The following is a 14207-nucleotide window of genomic DNA, read 5'->3' as shown; positions in this document are numbered from 1 at the left end:
CGAAGCTGGAACAGCACAGCACTGTCTAAACCAAACCAACACTTTCTTTAATGAGAAGCTCGGCGGGAGCTGTGTGGAAACATTTCTCATGATGACACTCCGGTGATTAATTAGGGATTGACTCTTCGGATGGACTAATACCGCATCGGGGCAAGCTGGGCCCCAGACACCATTTCTGGGGCATTGTCACACTTGTGGGGGGGAGCGGGGCACGAGTCCAGGCAGCTCGGCACCAGCTGGGGCCCTCCCTGCAGTTAGTTTTAAGAACTTTATACAGTTGGGCTTTTGGAACTCCTCCTTGGGCTGATTCTGCCGCAAAGAAGGGAACTTCGCCCAAGCTTTCCATGCCCTGCCTCCTCCGCTACTCCGCACTATCAGAGACAGAAACCCAGAAACGGAGCCACAGCTGGAAAACTGAGGAGGCGTGGTGGCCCAGCAGGTGGGGGGGGGTGGGTAGAGCCCATTCTCAGAGCTGGGCAGCAGCAGCAGCAGCAGCGGAAGAGGAAAGGAGACACAAGCTGCTGCTGAGGTTAAATTGCAGGGAGAAGGGCAGAGCCAGAGGCTCCCTGCGTGACTGTGTGTGAGAGAGGGTGCTAGAGGCAGGCTAGGGTCAGGGAGCTGCAAACAGCCAAGGCCCAGCTGGAAATGACGGAGTCAGCTGTTTCAGCGGCGATGACCGCAGGGCACATCATTTTCTGGCTATTAACCACCGGCCGGAGGCAGTCAGGACTCAGAGGTGCTGCTGCCGGACTGTTCATGCAGGAGAGAGAGGATGTGGGCTTGAGAGACTCAAGCCATTCCTGTAAGGAGATGTCACTGTTCGGAGGATGAAGGTGACCTCTAGCCCTGTGGGCCCCAGCCCAGTGCTCACGGCCCCCACCATCTAGCCCCTCCACCCTGGCGAGCAGGATGAGGCCAGGCTCCTGGGCAGGGGAGACATGGCCCAGAGAACTCAGAGGCATGCTTCTGCCTGATGGATTGGGCACAGGGGAAATGGCTAACTGCTGCTCCCTGTTGCCCCCCCAAAAAGGACCCAGATGTTTCCTGTTGGTATCTTCTCCCAAGGCTGCAGGAGAGATGCGGTGCAGCCCGTAGGACCCTGTGCAGGTTCTGGGGCAGATGAGAATAAATGAGATTGCACACGGGGCCAGGGCAGGACCACAGATGGGGCCTGTGACAGGTCCCCAGTGACGGTAATTCTAGGGCAAGGCTGGCTCCAGGGGAGAGGGAAGGCTGAGCAGGAGAAATTCCTACCAAGTCTGGAGGTTAGGAGAAGTGCTGAGGCTCAGAGAGGTCAGAGGCTCTGACCAGATGGAAACAGGAATTTAAACCCCCCAGAAGGATCTTTGCTTTTTGATACAGGTGTCTCTTTTTCCTCACTAGACTCTTCCCTGCTTCTCCTGCCTTGTGCCCTGTAGAGCAGGAAATTCTGAGAATGGGCTTTTCCACAAGGAAAAATGGCTGGAACAGGCAGGTGGTGATCGTTTCCACCTGCTGCAGCCTAAGAGAGGGGGATCTGGAACCCAGGAAAGTGCCAGTCAGAGAAGAGTGATGTCACACAAGGTGCCCTGGCCTAGGGGTCTGGGTCCAGCTTGCCTCCGGGACAGGAGGCTGTGTGACCCTGGGCACATCACTCACCCTCTCTGGGCCTTCCACATAAAATGTGGGGCTTAGATGGGGAGAAACATCTCTGTGCTGCAGCTTCTTCAGTCTGTGATGTGTAGGGGCTTTGCCACCACCCCTCTACCCCCACCACCCCTGCTTCTCTCCTCCTTACTCACTGCTTGTCCTATCAGTCTGGGGAGTGGGCCTTCCTCCTTCATCTCGGGGCCAGCCTGTCCTCATGATGCCAGCTTCTCTGCTCTCCAACATGCCGTGAGTTTAGTGGGGCCATTCTTAGAAAGGCTTGCGGGCCTGTCTCAACCAAAGCTGACCAGTGGCTAAGGCTTCTGGCTGCAGCTATAAAGCCACACACTCCAATCAGCCTCATCAGGAACGAAGCCCTTTTGCTGCCATCTCTCTGCCTCCTGGATCTTCCTTTTCAACTGACAGTCAACTCCCCTAAAACCTCTGTGAGATGTGCGGGGAGACCGAGCGGGGCACTGCAGGCCAATATGGAGGCACGGCTTCCCAAAGCCAGCGCCACGACCTGGCAAGAAAGGAATCCATCTGGACACCTGTGTAGTCACTGCTCTGTCCCAGGCCCAGGGGCACAGGGAGGCCCGTGGCTCCACGACGGGAATGAGGTGTGGATCAGAAACCTTGCCTCCTGGATGGGAAGTGGGGGCTCCTGTGCTCTATCTGCACCCAGAGCCCTTGGTAGGGCAGAAAACTCTCAGAGCCCAACAGCGGCCACTGCCTCGGCCTCACTGACCATGTGCCTGGGGCCTCAGGATGAGGAGAGTTTCCACTAGAATCAGTTTTCCTCAGCGGCCAGCCATCCTTGTGGGTGTGAGCTCGTGCCGTGAGAGACACTGTCACACCAGTGGGGAGGAAATGTCCCTAGGAAGGTCGAAATACCTGTGTGGACCCACAGGCTTCCGAGTAAGATGTGAAGGGCTATATGGGGTTCAGATCCCCTTTAACCACCCCCCCAAGTCATCAAGGTCAGACTGGACTTCATTAGGGGAGAAGGACTGTAGCGTGTCTCCTTCCTGTCCTGTGGCTAAACTCAGAATCTGCTAAGGAAAGAAGCAGCAACCAAATGACAGAAGGTATGGCAAGCTAAGTAAACTCTTGGATTTGGGATACGAAAGGCTGATTTCTAGCAGCCATCCCCGGCCCTCCTGCCACACACACACACACACACACACACTCTCAGTGTCTCTGAGTCTCCTCGGTCAGCCCTACTCTGAGGGAGAGGGGCACAGAGAGCCCCCACTATGGGGTGATCATCGCCCCACACACGGCCAAGTTGGGCTTTCTCCAGTTCGGTCAACGCGTCATCTTTGGTACATGAACAGAGCTGCTGCCTGTCATGCTGCCCGCAGCTTGAAGCTTGACCTTCACTTTTGACTAGATCAGGTGACAGGCTGCCGGGTAACTGACCCCCAGTCCTCAAAGGGCTTTGCTTTTCACCCGGAATGCAAACCATAGGTCCTGAATCCCATGGAAAGTGAATGCCCATTCCTTGTGCTGGAAGCATCCAAAAGCGGGGGGGGGGGGGGGGGGAGGGAGGGCGGGCGTGCAAAGCCAGCTGGGGGCAGCAGAAAAGGCCCTGGACCAAGACTTGGGTGTTGGCCAGGCTTTGCCAATTCCTGGCTCTGTGACCTTAGGCAAGTCTCTTTTTCTCTCTGGCTAAGGGGGTAGGTGGAGAGTTCGTGCCTGAGCGCCCTGGCAGTCCCTTTTGCACAGCCCCCGAATTAAGTAAGACTGTTGAGAAGGAGGCTGATGGGAAAGACTTGCCAAGGTCTTGAGAGGAAGAGGGGCCGCATTCCATCAGGCAGCTGTGTGGCTGTCCCGCGCGGAGCAAGCCTCTCTAGAAAGACCCCAGCCAACCCCCCGCTGGGAGAGGTGGGGGCACAGGCTGACTGGCTGGGTCTCTGGAGCCGCCCTCTTGCCTCAAGGCAGACTCTTGAGGAAATCTGCGTCCTACTTCCTCCTGAGGAGTCTTGATGATAGTCATCTTGCCCATTTCCCCGCCTCTCCTGCACCAGACCATACAGGGCCAGGAAAGGCTCTCTTGCTAGGAGTCGGGGCTCTCCAAGCCTGGGGCTCAGAATCCATCCTTTTGAAGCATGTGGGCAGCTGACTCAAAGGTCAACGTGCCACCAACCAGACAAGGCTGTGACCACCGTGCCTGGGTGGCTGACGGACACTGACAAAGTAAGGTGAGGCTGAGAAACGAGCAATGGGGAGATGCGGGCAACCGCCAGCCCTTCCGGGGCAGCGGGGTCCTTCCTCCAAGACCAGCTTCCATCCAGGACGTGGTCCCGCCCAAGCTGTGGGGACCTGGGAGGGCTGGCCCTAAGAATAACTCCATTTATTTAGGTTCCTTCTCAAAGGAGCTTGGTCATGGTGGCGGTGATGTAAATGATAATTATAGCCGCATTTGATGATCTTTATATAATGTGGTGACTCGTTTCCTCCTTAGAACACGCTCTCATCCTCGTCATACCTTACCCCCAGCAAAAGACAGGGATCCCAAGATGGCCAGAACTGGCCGAGTGACTTTCCCGAGTGCCAGAGTAAGTTGGGCAAGCTCTGCTACAACTCACTTTTGAACCACAGTCCTTGATTCTAGACTTCCTTGCCCTGATGAACCAGCTCTGGATGTACTGGATGGAAGTGCTGCCATCTGGGGTCTCCTCATTATCAGAAATTGGTTCTAGCACTTCTTCTGTTCTAATCCATCCCCTCAATATAAAAGAGCCCATGATGAGGACCCAGTTTAGCCCAAACTATCCATCATCATCTTCATTTGGCTTAAGACATAAACGTTTTCAGAGCCCGTATTCAAAACTCTAAAAATATCCCTTCCGATCAGGGTGGCGTCCGTCCTGGTCACCAGCCTTAGGCCTAGATGGCCTGAATTATCTGGGTCCCGCATGCAGCTTTTGCTGAAACAGAAGATCTGATGTGAATAATTTAAATCCCATTCCCTTTCCCCTCTGCAGATTTCCTGTCCCTGATGAACGCTTCCCTCTTGGGAAAGGGACTTTAGGAGCTGCAGATACGCTAGGAGGAAGGGCTTGGACTGGGACGGGATGTCACTACGCCTTGTGAGCCGGACAGCCCCACCCAGTCCCACCCTGGCTCATTCTCGGGGAACGTTGGATGTCCACCCTCACCCTCCGCCTGGTCCCGGCTGGACACACATCACTAGGCTGGCTGGTCTTTCATCTTTTCCTTTCCTCTTTGGGGACCACTTTGTGCAAAGCCAGACTCACAGCATTCCTCCTCTGGAGTTGCCTTCAGCCTTTAGCTGAGGAAAGATTTCAAAGGGAAGTTAGACGAGGAGTGGGGAGAAATGAGAGCAGCAAGGGGCCTCCAGGAACTGCAGAACCCTTTCAAACTACCTTACCCACATCGCATGGCCCTGATTGAGAGCCTGGCTTGGAATTTTCCTACTTGTCTTAGCCACCTTCATGGGGAAACAGTAAAGGACTCAATGATTCGGGGGCTCAGGGGCCAGGATGGGGGTGACTCAGAACCACAGCTTCACCTGTGTTTCTGTCCTCAGGATGGTTCTGTCTTTGGTTCTTTTGTTGGGGGGATGGGGAGCAAAGGGAGAAGATTCCGGGCTTCAAGGTTGCTCTTTGCTAGCCTGCTGCCCCCAGACCCCTAGGCCGGCAGCTGTGCATGGGCACTCTTCCCTGCCCTGGCTTCCAAGCCGGTGATGTGTCTGGTTAGTGATATTGGACCACAGAGGCCAGAGGCGTTGGATCAGTTCTGGGAGCGAGAGCAGGCAGGGGCGGGGAGGGGGCTGAGGTGGGGCTGAGAAGAAAGAGGGCATCTAGCACCAGCCCCTGTGCCCCCAGCCCTGCCTCAAGGCCCAGGGGGATGAGAAGGCCTCTAGTTTGTTGACCCTCTGAAGCTCAGAAGGGAGAGCTGAGAGGTAGAGGCGCACTGCCATGCAAGCAAGCCCGAGGCCCTGGCCTTCCAGAAGTCCCCATATCTTCCTGGCACAACCCTGGGTACAGAGTGTGGTCCGCCCAGGCAGGCTGGGACTGGACGCTGGAGACATCAGTTATCTTAATGGCTGGGCTTGGAGGGCGGGCAGGCCTTGCTCATGAATGCTACAGGATGGGAGTAAGGGACAGGGGGCCGTGACGTGTGGCTCGCAGAGCAGAAGGCTGCCCGTTAGTGACGCTTAGACTTTCCTTCTGAAGTTCAAGACTGCTAAGGGGAAGAGCTCTTATGATTGAACTGGGCTCCACAGAAGCTGAGAACACTGAGCACCCCCATTAATGCCTGGGTGACCCACACTCTCCAGCCCAGTGTCTTTGGACTAGAATGTCTAGATGGAGCGTTGGAGCCAATGACCCTCAAGTTCCTTTCTACATGGGTTATGTTCTGACACACACTGTTATTGTCATACTGTAATGAGCTAATAAGTGCAAGGAACTTCTAGGTGCCCCCACCCCCACCCCTGGTCTTCTGCCCTAGTATTCTGGCTAGGTCCTGCAGAGACCTCCCTCTTGTCCCCACCCAGGTCTCTGAGAGCAGCTTCTCTGCACTGACATCTGCAGATATGGAGAACGATGTACCCTTCCGCCCACGTTACCCACTCGGCCTCCTGTCCCCCTGCCCCCCAACCTGCCAGGCCTCCCTGGGATGTGTATTCTTTTTTTTTTTTTTAATTTTATGTATTTATTTGACAGAGAGAAATCACAAGCAGATGGAGAGGCAGGCAGAGAGAGAGAGAGGGAAGCAGGCTCCCTGCTGAGCAGAGAGCCCGACGCGGGACTCAATCCCAGGACCCCAAGATCATGACCCGAGCCGAAGACAGTGGCCCAACCCACTGAGCCACCCAGGCGCCCCTGGGATGTGTATTCTTGTTGGCAATTCTAACCAACTGGGCTTCACAGTTCAGCTCTGGCACTTACTCCCTCCATACCTCTGGGGCCAGCTGGCTCATGGGCATGGTAGGGTACGTAATGCCCCATGGAGGCAGGCGGGCTGGGGAGGGTGGTACAGGGTGGGGGATGGGAGCGCTGGCCCAGGAGACAGACCCAACTGCCCCTAGCAGTATGGCCTCTGGGAAATTGCTTAAGCTCCCTGACGGCCAGCTTCCTCCCCTCAAATGTACACGGTGAGAGCAAGTATGTTGCCGGGCTGGGTGAGGAAGAACAGAGCTGGAGGCATCCGTGTTTAGAACAGGGCCTCGTGTTGAGCTCACAGGGACTGTAGCATCCCAGGGCTCTGTTGTGAGGACAGAGCCAGGACAGACAGCTCTAAGTGAGAAGGAAGGTTCCCCAGTGAGCATTTCTGCCTTCCTTCCTGGGCTGGAGAGGTGAGTTCTGTTTCTTCCACGGTAAGATTGGTTTGTGGAAGGAAGGGGCAGTTGGTGATTGCACAGCTCCGCAGCTCACTTCTGTGGGCCAGAGGGCTCAGCCTGAAGCCCGAGGCCAAGCTCAAGGCCCCAGGTGCTAAAGGGTCAGGGCTGAGCAGAGGAAAGGCAGACCCACAGAGAATGGAGGCATCAGGATCTCTCTGGGCCCGACAGCACTGGTCCCCATATGCCTCAGTCCCCATCAGGGCAGAAGCTTCTCCGCCGACCCTTTCCACCTGCCCAGTGACTCCACTCAGCTGATGCCGATCAGATCAGGATGTCCTTCAGGCTTGTAAGGACACATGGCAGACCACGTGAGGGCTGGCTGCTGGTGTGGGGGTGGCCCGGGGCACACCGTCCCACTGCTGTTCGGACAGTGCACGTCAAAGCCCACGCGCTGGTGGCTGGGTCCCTGTGGGACTTCCCCCCACTGGTGTGCCGCCGTCCCTGTGAGCTGCACCTTGGCTCTGGGCTAGCTCTCAGAGCAGAATCAAAGAATTTTCTCTAGGCAGGGGAGAGCCATCCTACTGAGCCCGAACACAGGTGCTTTTATAGCCAGAGTTAAAAAACTAGGTCACCACCGGTGAGAGAGGCTTCCGGGGACGGCCCATTGGCTGCCTCCAGCTCCCCTGGCTGGATGTGCAAAGGGTACAGGGAAGCGGGGTGGGGAGAGCACAGCCTTCAGGGTTCCTTCCTATGACCTGATTCCATGCAAGCCCAACCTGATTTCTCAGGGACACTCGGACTTGTCCTGGCTCTGGCCCTTCCCTGCTAAGTCCACATGCTCTGTAGCCTCTCCTGCTCCCACTGGGCTTGGTCCTTGGGAGGAGATTAAAGGGGGGAGATGTCACCCAGCTGCCAGGGAGCCTGGTGTGGCCAACAGTGCATGGGTGCAAGGGGGTGGGTCTGCTTTCTGCCCCGGCCGGTTCTGCCCTGGCTTCCTTTCCGGACACGATGAACCGGCTATGGATGGACAGTCTTCCCAGCTTCAAGGAGCCAGTGCTGCCCACACCATCACCCATGACATCCTTTTGCCCCGACAATCAAATCTGTGTCTGATCAAGCTTCTAGATTCAACTGCCAGGAGAATACGTTAAACAATGTCACAAGGATATAATCAAAAAATCCATAGGACAGATGACCTGGTTCCTTCAACAAATAAACTGCAAACAAGGAGACACACACACACACACACACACACACACACACACACACAAAGGTGGTGTAGCTGAGAGACTGAAAGGGATTCAGGAGACAAATTGCCCAATCTTTTTTTTTTTTTTTCAAATTGCCCAATCTTAATACATTGGCCTAACTTAGGTTTCGATTCAAACAAACTGAAAAAAGAAAAGAGGAAGGGAAGAAAGAGAAAGGGAAATTTGAAACTGCCTGGTTATTTCATGATATTAGGGATCAACTGGTAATTGTTCTTAGGTGTGATCATGATGTTGTCATGTTTTCTAAAGAAGGACCCTTCCATTTTAGGGGGACGCATTGAAATATTACAGACCACTCGCTGTCTGGGAGCCAACGGGGGAGAGGTACGAAGGAGGGAGGGAAGAAACGAACCAGAAGATGGTAGCTGTTGAGTCTGGGTGATGGACAGGGGGCTTCATTATCACATTCATTTCTGCATATCTTTGAAAAGCACCATAATAAAATGTGGAGGGAGGAAAAGGAGGAGGAGGAGGTAAGTGGAAAGGTAGAGTAGAGGGGCCACCAAGTCTGGCTTAGGTGTTAAGAATCTGGAGACTGTTACCACCACCAGACGTGAGGGTGACTGTCCCTCTCTGGCTTTCCTGAGGCCTCGATTCCAGGGACCATTTACTGTGTGTGTATGTGGGGGGAGGGGCGGTTCTCAATATAGGAACCTGATGGGGGCCAGGGGGAGGGCTGGGGGCTCCAGCAAGGCACTCACCGTGGAGAGGCAGCTCCTGTCCTCCCGGATGATGGCGCCGAAGCCCAGAAAGCCTGTCACCATGACGAGAGCCCCGGCGAAGATGAGGATGTAGGCGGACGCAGCGAAGGTGCTGGAGGCCAGGACGCTGAGGTAGCCGCTCTTCTCTACCAGGGTCCAGACGCCCACGGCCATGACGGCCGCCCCGCCCACCTGCAGGGAAGTCCAGGTCAGGGCAGGTGGCCGCCGCAGGCCCACAGCTGCCATCGACAGAGCGCCCACCATGTTCCACCTCATCTGGCCTTTCAAAGAGCCCGAGAGGATAGTTTGGTCACCCACTTCACAGATGAGGAAACTGAGGCATGGAGAAGTTAGGAGACTTGTCCTCAGTCACACACCTGAGCAAGATGCAGGAACGGATTTTGAATCCAAGGCTGACTCCCAATTGTGGTACTTCTTACTGGGATGCTATTGCGTCCCCATGAGACACGACCCCCTTCCTCTCCCGGTGCTCCTTGGACTGGCCCATGTTTCCCAGTAGGGTGTGTTCATATGTGCCCCATTTCAGCCTTATGTTTGTTTGCCCATGGACGGAGCATACTGGGGCTCCTCATCGTGTCCCTTCTCATCTTCAGATGACAAAACTGGGGCCCACCAAGGAAAGGCCAGCTGCTCGAGTTCCTGCCTCTGCTTAGGGGCCGTTTGGGGCTGCGGCAGGGCCAGGACGCTGACTCAGAGCCACGCTCTCTCCCTCTACCCTGAACGGACACACGCTGCACCACCTGGAGTCAGTCTGGGGCAGCAAGACTGGGAGAGATTTCTTCCTAGTTAATGATCCCATTTTTTTCCAGTTTCGAGAAGGAGGCAGGGACAGGGCACAGCTGATTGGCAGGTCAGGCCACTGGCTCCCGAGGAAGGTTACCTGGGACACAGAGCTGGGGTGGCTCTGTCGCCCGGTTCTTTTTGCCCAGAGGCTGAATACCCTTTCTGTGACTTGTACGCTCAGCAGAAGCATGTGCGTGTGTGTGTGTGTGTGTGTCCACATCCTCAAGGTGCCAGACGGGGAGGTATTAGGGTGTCCACCCAGGGTCTTGGTGGGGGGCAGGACTCCTGGGACCTCTGACCATCTCTGCCTTCTGCTCCTGGGAAGGCAGACTTCTGTCTGGCCCCCAGTCTCCCTGCCTCATTTAGAAGTGGGTTCTCTTCCACAGACGGATAGGGAATCTGCCTTGGGTGTGTCCAACACTACAGAAGCCCCCCCATGCCCCTGCCCCGTGCCGCCTGGCTTAGTCTATGCACGCTCATCCTGCCAGGGCTTCCGTCCATCCCAGAGTGACTCTGTAACCCACCCTGTCATTTCACGGTGTCTGTTCTCGGCACTCACAGATGTCAGCTGAGTGAGTAGAAGGGGGTTGCGGCTCTCACCATGGCCGGGGCACACTCTCTTCTGAGCCTTGCGGCAGTTCTGTCGGGGGGGGGGGAGGAGGGCGGCGGGGGGGGAGCACGTAGCTCCATCTGGCAGATGAAGAAACTGAGGCTTGCAAAGAAGAAGGTGCTCACGTTAACACCCTGAGAAAGCTTCAGAACTGAGATTCAAAGCCAGGTTTTCTGAAGGTCGACTGAGGACTCCGTCCTCTGATTCCACAGGTTGGGCTGGGTCTGGTGTGCTACTCACTTCACTCTTAAAATCGATTTTCTTCCAAGTGCTCTTTGTCCCCCTCAGCACCTCCAGCAGGTGAGATAAACAGGTAGAAAGACATCACACAGCCACGCCGCTCCAAACGGAATGGGAGAGGCTAAGGTGCTTGTTTCTTCAATTCCAGGATGCACATGTCCCCCCACTCCCTGCCAAAGACCTCCCTCCCCCACTTTAACATCTCTACAATGGAGATGCATCTGATGAATATACTTGGCTGCATGTTTCCTTGGTAGTGCAGAAAACAACAGCGTTATATCTCACAGTTGGCAGTATTTCAGTGAAATCCTGGACTATGATAGATTTTTTTTTTTTTTTTTTTATTTCTCTGTGAGTATAGGGTCTCTCTGGCCTGTACAACCTTCATGACCAGGGAGGGAGTTCCTGAGTCTGGCTCAGGGGCACTGTGTCAAGTGAGGCTTTCCAGGAGAAAGCCTACACAGGTTCTTTCTGTGCCCCCCTCCCCACAGTGTAGCTGAAAGGCTTGGGTGAGGGTCCCAACTTGACAGAGCTAACTGTGTGGCTTAAGAGAGTCAGTTTCCTCATCTCCCCAATAAGGGGGCTGTATCAGACTCATGACGCCCAGCCTACAAACCACCAAGGGCTCCTTTGATTACTTTTTCCTGCGGATCTTATATTTTGAAGGCTTTTGCCTACCAAATACAGTGCATTAATTAAATAATAATTCATTTCTCATTTTTTATTAATCAAAGGCACATGAGTGTGCCAGGAAGAGATTTCGAGCGGCACGAAATAGTCAACGTGACCACTTTGCATTGATCTTTTAATGGATGTATCTCTTTATAGAAATATACACACGATCCATTATCCATTAGGTTTGTCAACCCCATAGGCGGAGAATCAGATTCAGGATGCCCCATCTGGGCATGTGTGGGCTTGAGTGGGGACACCCGTTGAGGGACTTGGAACCACTGAAAATCTGATAAAAAGCTTTGGACACTCTGGCCAGAGAAACGATAAGCCATGTTAAATAATGTATTCAGGTTTGGGGCTTGAAGTCTAACCCTATAGCATGCAGTGAACCCTGGTGTCGATGGGTCTCTAAGGCCGCCTTCTCAGCCTGGCTACACAATCCGCTAGGAGTTCCCTGAAACCCAAGCCACACCCCGGAGCCAAGCGGGGTTTCTGGGAGGAGGGTCCGTGCGTGACTATTTTATGAAGTTCCCGGGTGGCTCCGGAGAATGACTGCGTGGGTTCCCTATTTAATGGGGGGGGGTCAGAGTGCCCTGCCCATCCCCCCCAGGAGGTGGTGCAGTGATGAATCTCACAGAGATTCATCTGTGAATCTCTTGTTTCCTGGAAGCTTCAGGGCCCCTGCCCTGGGTGTAGCTGCCTAGATAGCTCTTGACGCTTGTTCTGGACTTGAACTCCGTCAAAGTTTCTCTGTCTGGGTGAGGCTGTTTGCTTTGGTAGGACCTTTGAGGTGGAAGCTAGGGTAGTGAGGAGCAGAGTTCCTAGTCCAAAGGGATGAAAGTCCTATTAGGAGAAAAGGAAAAAAACAACACAACCCATGGGGCTCCCAGCGATAGGAGGTGGTGGGGGGCGCATAAGAAATGCAGCCCCAGGAGAGGAGCAGTATTGATCCCACTAATGGAGCTGCTCTCTTGCCAGTCACAGGAAGGGCTGGGATCTTGCAAAGCAGGGAGAGCCCACGAGTCAGCAGGGTGGCAGCAGGGCCCCCAGCTATGAGGGAGGGTCTGGAAGCGATCTGAAGGGACCCACTGCCCTGACTGAGGTCCAGAGGACACATCCGTACTCGATCTGATGTCGCTGGGGACAGCACGTCTTCCCTGGGATGTCACATTGGGTGGAGAAGTTCGCGTCTGCACGGGACACGGAGAGGGATTTGCCAGCAGGAACAAGAGGGGTTCAAGTCCTCCGGGGGTTTCTTCCTTCGGTCTCCATCAGCTCTTTAGAAAACAATCTTGCATCCGGACAGGAAGAGTGAAAGCCGCTAAATGTTGGAATGGGACACCAGAGGAGGACGGGGAGGTAGAAGTCAGCGGGCCTAGGTTCCAGCTCTGGCTATGCCCCTGCCTCGCCATGCAGCTGGGTACCAGACGCTTTACTCGGCTAAGCCTCAGTTTCTTCATCTGTAAAATGGTGCTGCAGGTTGAGAATATCTCTGAGATCTCTTCCATGTGGGTAAAATATCACTGTTAGTATGGGAAGACGACCTTCCGCCAACATTCCTCCAGCAAGATGCTTCTGGACCAGCGGCTCAAGGTTTTCACCTCAGCGGTGTGGAGACTGCCCAGATCAGCAGGAAGAGCAGTGGAAGGGGAGCCTCGAGGAGGACTGAAGGGGCATGGAGAGAGACCTGACCCCAGTGAGCTTTTTCAACCGCCATTTGCATATAGTTGATTCAACGGTATTGGGCTCTTTACAGAAACTGTGGAATATTAACTCTAATTTTCAAAACCAGAGCCTGTAGCCGATTAGCCAGAAAGCCCCGCAGAGGGTGAAGCTGGCCTTCTTGCCAACGAGGACCCCGGCGGTCCAGGAGGCACAGGGCAGGTCACCCACGCCTCGCAGTTTTAGGAACTTCCAAACTATAGAAGAGAAGGATTGCCAGGAGAAGGGTTAGCCTGAGCTGTTACACACGGCTGGGCCTCGACAGACAGCAGGCAGAAGCAACCTCTCTCCCCCAAACCTTAAAAAGCAGGCAGAGAATATAAAAGTAATTGCAGGATTTTCTTTGTCAGGCTACTGAAGGGTTTCTGTGCTGGGATCTGGGGGCAGGACCGGTTTGGGGGGTGGTGGAGAAGCAGGGACCAGGGTGGCAGGGCTCTCAATAAGGAAGGCTCTCAAAAGGCAGTCCCCTGCCTTTAGTGAGAAGGAAGCCCCTGACAAGGGGAGGCAGGAACACGCAGGGGGCCATGCAGTTCACTTCTGTATGTGTTTGCCAGGCACCTCCTAGCTGCCCAACTCCACGCTGGTCTGGAAAGGTTTTGGAGCTAAATGGGTATTTGCCCATTTAGGGCCACCACTGGGAGCTCCTTCTCCCTTGGTCATCCTCATCAGTGGCACCACCGTCTGCTCAGACGACAGCCACCAGAGTCCCTGTGGACTCCGTACACTGCCCTCCAGCGACTGTGGTGTGTGGACCCCCAGCCGTCCTCCTGACCTGGCTCCAGGCACTGTTCCGGCTTTGGCTCCCTGCCTCCCCATGCCTGCGTCACCGGCTTCCCAGCCCTTGCTCAACCCAGAGGTAAGCGTGTCCTGCTTCCAATGCTGAGCCATAGGCAACCCCACCAAAAAGCTGCCCCTGGCTCCCTAGCATCCAGCCCAAACTCCAGCCTGCCTCCCTAGCTGGCCTGAGCTGGATCAATGACCAACACCCCCCAGGGCCTGGCCAGCATTTCTCCCAGCTCCCCCCACGTCCCTGTGGCCTGAGTGCCAATTCTGTTTGGGTTGAATCTTCAAGGCTAGGCTTGTCATGCTAAAAGCCACTTACGGCTTCAAGGCATTCTTTTCTTGGCTCTTGGTTTTTAAAGAGTCCTTGGGAAAAGAAGTCACAGCACTACTTTACCTCTCTCCCCAAAGCAACCTACCTCTATGACAAGAGCAGAGGTCAGGGAATTTACAGAGGGTTGGAG

General features: G+C 54.9%; 1 protein-coding gene across 3 annotated transcripts in view; it reads right to left on the bottom strand.

Moving 5' to 3' along the window:
* Window positions 1-14207, bottom strand: part of TSPAN11 (tetraspanin 11) — a 66704-nt gene that overhangs the window by 22300 nt on the left and 30197 nt on the right. For all 3 annotated transcript variants that reach the window (XM_044227823.1, XM_044227821.1, XM_044227822.1), the window contains exon 3: window positions 8913-9104. In XM_044227823.1, the coding sequence (XP_044083758.1) occupies window positions 8913-9104 (192 nt within the window). The remainder of the gene's footprint in view (window positions 1-8912; window positions 9105-14207) is intronic.

Source organism: Neovison vison, chromosome 12 (genome assembly GCF_020171115.1).
Source record: "Neovison vison isolate M4711 chromosome 12, ASM_NN_V1, whole genome shotgun sequence".
Lineage (NCBI taxonomy): Eukaryota > Metazoa > Chordata > Mammalia > Carnivora > Mustelidae > Neogale > Neogale vison.
Note: the sequence above shows the minus strand (reverse complement) of the source record. Positions and strands in the feature narration are given on the sequence as shown.